The 5,539-nt window shown below is 45.0% G+C and overlaps 1 protein-coding gene across 1 annotated transcript; it reads left to right on the top strand.

The window, feature by feature from the left end:
• Positions 1-1,525: 1,525 nt before the first annotated feature.
• On the top strand, positions 1,526-3,610 carry RPS26 (ribosomal protein S26). Its single transcript, XM_045789905.2, has 4 exons — positions 1,526-1,661; positions 1,926-2,103; positions 2,880-3,010; positions 3,500-3,610. Exons 1-4 carry the CDS (start codon positions 1,659-1,661, stop codon positions 3,533-3,535), a joined length of 348 nt encoding a protein of 115 aa, XP_045645861.1. The 5' UTR covers positions 1,526-1,658; the 3' UTR covers positions 3,536-3,610.
• Positions 3,611-5,539: the final 1,929 nt, after the last annotated feature.

The following is a 5,539-nucleotide window of genomic DNA, read 5'->3' as shown; positions in this document are numbered from 1 at the left end:
AGAAACATTAACTCGGTTCTGTCTTAAATGTTAACTATTTTCTGTCCCCTTCACTCTGAACTTTTTTCTGCTCTATCTCATTGCCAATCCGTACACTACTGTCCGCCTTCTGTTTTCCATGAGACTATACTGAAGGGAAAATTGAAGATACTTCCACCTAAAATCTATCATTTCCCATGACCCATTAACACTAACAAACTCAAACTCGAGAAAGACCATGAATATAGTTGTTCTGAAGCCAAGACAAAAATTAGAAAATAAACTTCAACCCCAGTAAAGTGGATTAGAGGTGAAAAGAAACCATGATGGGTTTCTTTTCAGGGAAAGTGACTGGAGTTCAGACTCCAGAATGATTCATGAATAAATGGTTGGTTGGTCTCCATCTGTACCATCTTGGGTCTGAATTGTGGTAGGTCTTGACACTCAAGTTTTTTCAACTTTGGAGACAAATGGGTGTTTGCCCACAAACAGCACTCCTGCTCAAAGCTAAAGACTTTCTGAAGGCTCTTCAAAGGTAAATGGAGCTTACGTGTAGGAAAGTATGTTTCAATAACAGGCCAGACTCATTGAGTGGTGAAATCACTTTAGTGGGGCTTGATCAACATTTATTAAAGCAGGAAACAGAACATATCATTGCTCCTATGTGCTAAGGGCAAGTACTGTTTCATGAAGTTTGTATTTCAGTTTTGTACGTTTGTGTGTGTACTGAGAACAAATGTAAAATATAGTTCTGCTATGGGTCGGAATCAAAATCTTTGAAGTTACTGTTCCAGGTTATGTAACTCCACCAATTTTTGTTGTTGTTAGGTGGAAGGCAGCATAGTGTAGTGGAGCCAGGACACCTCTTAGTAACTCTGTGATTTTCAACAACCTCAGTTTTTCGATCTGCAAAGGGAGGACAATAATAGTACCTACCTTATAGGTCTGTTGGAGGTAAAATGAGCTAATATTTATAAAGCGCTTACTACAGAGTTTGGCTCTATGCTAACAGGATCCAGGGATTTTAAAAAGGGGGGGTAAAAAACTGCCCTAACACCCATGTACTTGCCCATGGCCTTTCGTGGGGTTTTGTTCATACTGGGAGGAGGAATTAACAAAATGTTTTGTTTTCCCCCAGGTCTTCATTTCTCAATCCTACACCAAGCAACAAGATTGTCAGAGAAATGAGCCGAGAGCGTCCCCCGGTGGCACAGCGCCGCCTTCGGTCTAAGAGCTCAGGGGCCAAGGGCCTGCCAGCTTCGCACTACAACTCCCATGCATCTCCCCGACCCTGCCCCCGACAGGGAGCGCGACCTGTGGTCCTGCGCGGGTAACTTCCGCGCATAGCGTCGCAAAAACCGGATAATTACGACGCCCGTAATTACTTCCGGGGTAGGGGTCGTAGTGCTTAGTGAGAGACGTATAACCCTAGTTTTCTTCCGCCAGCCGGCTAAATAGTCCCATGGTCACTTTCTTCCACGGATAACAAAATCCGAAAAACGCCTTTCTATCTTTACATTTCCGTGTAAACGCTGAATAATAAAGAAAATCTGAGTAAACTGGCTTGCTGTTCTCGGTGTACGTCTCTTAAATAGTCTTCCTGTGTGAGCGTAGGGATCTCGGGGTATATAAGAGAGTCGGGCGCGACGCCGCACTCTCTCTCGGGTCTCGCATCCACAATGGTGAGTTGGGGCGCGTGGTGGGTGCTGGGGGCTCGCGTGAGGGCCTGAGAAGAACAGATTCTGAGGTTGTGAGGACTTGAAAGCTTGGACCATGGTGGAGAGTACACAGAGTGTGTATTTGCTCCGATCTTGGAGGGATGTGCGGAGGACCTGAAGGTCTGAGTAGAGCCATTCTGGGGGCCGCCAGCGCGGATTGTAGCCGGTAGGGGGTTCAGGGTGGGGAAGTTGCGCCCTTTCTGTAACACGGTCTTCATTTTGATGCAGACCAAGAAAAGAAGGAATAATGGTCGTGCCAAAAAAGGCCGCGGCCACGTGCAGCCTATTCGCTGCACCAACTGCGCCCGCTGTGTGCCCAAGGACAAGGCCATTAAGAAGTTCGTTATTCGGAACATAGTAGAGGCCGCCGCCGTCAGGGATATTTCCGAAGCGAGTGTCTTCGATGGTGAGTAATGCTGGCACAACCCATCCCCACCTGCAGGCTCTGTTAACGTGGCGCGTTTGTGGCGCGTCCCAGGCGGTTTCTGCGGGCGTTTAGGATTACTGTTGGTAAAAGAGATCGGTACTTTTGATTCGTTTGTTCTAACCTTGACTGGCAGAGAGGCGCCTTGTGTGATAGTGCAGTCTTTGAGTCACGATTTGTGGTTACCTGTTTAGAGGGTGAGATTCCAAAAGTACTTGTAGAGTTTATCGTGTATCAGCCTGGGGGGAACACTGGCTATAAGCATGATAAATGTAGCCGTCTTTCTGGATTGCTGGACACTCGAACACCGTTATAAAGATGTACAGGCTAACTCTTAATGAAGAATGTTTCGATAATGAAGGTAGTCTCATTTGGTCAAGGGTGATCTTTGGAGCAGTGTGCTGTTATTTTGCTCATTTCTTTTTCTTAAGACAAACTAGTTTTTTTAGGCAAGGAGAAGGGGCCCAGGAATAGGCATTAGGATTGGTGCAACTGCTGAAGGAACTGGATTGTCAGTTTAAGCCAGTAGGCTGTGGATTTGGTACCCGTGGTGACAAGGGTTAGTAGGGGGATTATTCGTTTGTGAACACACACATGTGTTAAGTCATCAGAAACTGAACAGTTGCTTTGGAAATGAAACGTAGATGTGCTTGAGAGACTTTTATGTAGGTTTATTTTTGACAGGATGAATTCGAGAGAACAAGTGCAATGTGGATATGTAATACCTACTGTTATGCCTCTTTCTTTCTGTTTCTTAGCCTATGTGCTTCCCAAGCTGTATGTGAAACTACATTATTGCGTGAGTTGTGCCATTCATAGCAAGGTAGTCAGGAATCGCTCTCGTGAAGCACGGAAAGACCGAACACCCCCACCCCGATTTAGACCCGCGGTAAGTAGCCTTATTTTTCATCTTTTTAAGATTTTATTTATGTATTTATTTATTTATTTGAGAGAGAGGGAGTACAAGCAGGGGGAGAGGGAAAAGCAGGCTCCCTGCTGAGCAGGACCCTGATCATGACTTGAGCTGAGGACAGACACTTGATCCACTGAGCCACCCAGCTGCCCCCATGGTAAGTATCTTCAAAAAGATGTGGAAGCCAGAGGGGTGATGGACAAGAGATACACAAGATTCCTATCTAAAATGAAGTTCTAAATAGGTAAGGTAGGTGAGACTCAACATCTAAAACATTGCTTGGAGAGTCTTCTAAAGAAGAGCTTTTAGAATCTGTTTCAGTTGGAGTAATGTGGGTCATCACATTGACCAGTTTTCCATGCATGTGTGGCCCAGATGCATTGTTAGTGATGGGAGAAGTAGTCAAGTTCTTTGAGGAGGGGATTCCTTCATTGATGTTCTAAATTTATGTTTTGTTTTTTTCAGGGTGCTGCCCCACGACCTCCACCAAAGCCCATGTAAGGAGCTAAGTCCTTACTGAAGGGACTGAAGAAAAGCTGTTCTCCAGAAAAAAAAATAAATAGCAGTTATACTTCATACAGCATGTTGAGTGTATGTTGTCATCAGTGTGGGAGTTGTGTCACAGGGACTGTAATTATTTTCACATTCAAGTGTGTAATGCCACATAGTCTTTTCATGGGGGAGAAAGCTTATCCATGTAAGTAAATGCTCAACTTGGGTTTCTTTTATATTTGTATTGGCCTCCCCAACTTGCATAATTGTGAGGGGGGTGGTAAGGTACCTGTGGGTGTTAGGTTAATGCCACCTTGTTTAGTAGATTAAGTTAGTGTCTTAAAAATAGGGATAAGGAACTAGGAGGGTCAGGAAAAACTTGAGTGAGGAGCACATAGGCCTAACATTTTTGGGGGACACACAGACTTTAATAGGAAGTGCGTGACTTAGTTTTTAGGAAGTGCATGACTTAGTTTTTAAGGGGATCTGTATTCAGATCCTTAATTTCATAAAATACACCTACTTGGAATTGGTCTGCTGCTAAACCTGTTTTTGGCCAATTTGCATCTTTCTATGGTGGTTTCTCTACGGAATAAAGATGTCCAGGATGCCAGAGGCATTCCTAGAAAATGATGGTAGTCCACAAGAGGAAAGAGAATTTCCACACAAAGTACGGAGGAAATCTGTATCTGACTTTGTCTGTGTGACAATGGTTTGTTTTTTCTATAGTTCAGAAATTAGTTACTAGGCAGGAATATACATGTTTGAAAAATCCATTTGGGAATGGATTAATAATGACTGGCTTTGCTAGTGAAATTATAGGATTCCCCCCCCCCAAAAAAAAAAAAAAAAACTAAGCCCGTAGCTTGGAAGTTTTGATTAAAACATACTTCAGGGGTACCTTGGTGGCTCAGTTGGTCCAAGTTGGTTTCAGCCCAGGTCTTGGCTCAGGGTCTCGGATTTGAGCACTGCATCAGCCTCTGCTCAGCAGGGAGTCCGCTTTCCCTCTGTCCCCTCCCCTTGGGTGTGCATTCTCTCTCAAATCTTTTATTTACTTATTTTTAAGATTTTTTTATTAGGAGGGGAGAGGGAAGAGCAGACTCCCTGCTGAGCAGGGAACCCCACATGAGACTCAATCCCAGGACCCTGAAATGACCTGAGCTGAAGGCAGACAATCAATTGAGCCACCCAGATGCCCCCTCTTTAAAATCCTTTAAGAAAATACATATTTCAGTGGGAGGGGTCCCTGGGTGGCTCAGTAGGGGTATTGGTTTTGGCTCAGATCATAATCTCTGGGTCGAGAGATGGAGCTCCACCCTCTGGAGTCTGCTTGTCCCTCACCTCGTGCTTCCCCCTCCCCCAGGCATTTGCTCACTGGCTTGCTCACTCACTGGCTATCTCAAAATCAAAACTATTTCAGTGGGGAAACACCTTTTTCTAAGTGTCCATTCAAAGGAGTATGATAAGGGGTAGAGTATTTCAGAGCCTAGAGGGGTCCCTGTTCATTGAACAGTTGAACTGAAAAAAAAATTGCTGACTCCAACTTGGCTCGTGGTCAGCGTACCAATGCCTGTGCTGGAATAGCTGCGGCAGATCCTGACTTGGTGAGAACACGTTGTAGGTAAGAGCCCCGGGCCCACAGAGCATCTGCTCCTTCGTTACTTCTCTATGCTCTAATGACCCCTTTATACCAGGGGTTAACACTGGAGAAAGAAAAAGGTCTGAGGTAAAAACGCTAAGCCTGGTTCTCTCAAATCCCAGTTTGTTCAATAAACCAGATTCAAGTAGTAAATCAGGCCATGTAACTACAACATTTTTCTTGAAATATTTATAGGTTCAGCCTATCTTTTTTTCAAGGTAGGTTTTAACTGGCTGTCCCAGGACTGGAAGTTGAAAAGTTGATTTGTGGGGCGCCTGGGTGGCACAGCGGTTAAGCGTCTGCCTTCGGCTCAGGGCGTGATCCTGGCGTTATGGGATCGAGCCCTGCATCAGGCTCCTCCGCTGGGAGCCTGC

This window comes from Ursus americanus, chromosome 17, assembly GCF_024610735.1.
Source record: "Ursus americanus isolate L20-20 chromosome 17, mUrsAme1.1.p, whole genome shotgun sequence".
NCBI lineage: Eukaryota > Metazoa > Chordata > Mammalia > Carnivora > Ursidae > Ursus > Ursus americanus.
The sequence above is the reverse complement of the archived record's forward strand: the minus strand, read 5'-3'. Positions and strand labels throughout refer to the sequence as shown.

Coding starts and splice junctions, on each gene's coding strand:
- RPS26 (XM_045789905.2), top strand. Junction 2,104..2,879: donor CGAAGCGAGTGTCTTCGATG/GTGAGTAATGCT, acceptor TCTGTTTCTTAG/CCTATGTGCTTCCCAAGCTG. Junction 3,011..3,499: donor CACCCCGATTTAGACCCGCG/GTAAGTAGCCTT, acceptor TGTTTTTTTCAG/GGTGCTGCCCCACGACCTCC.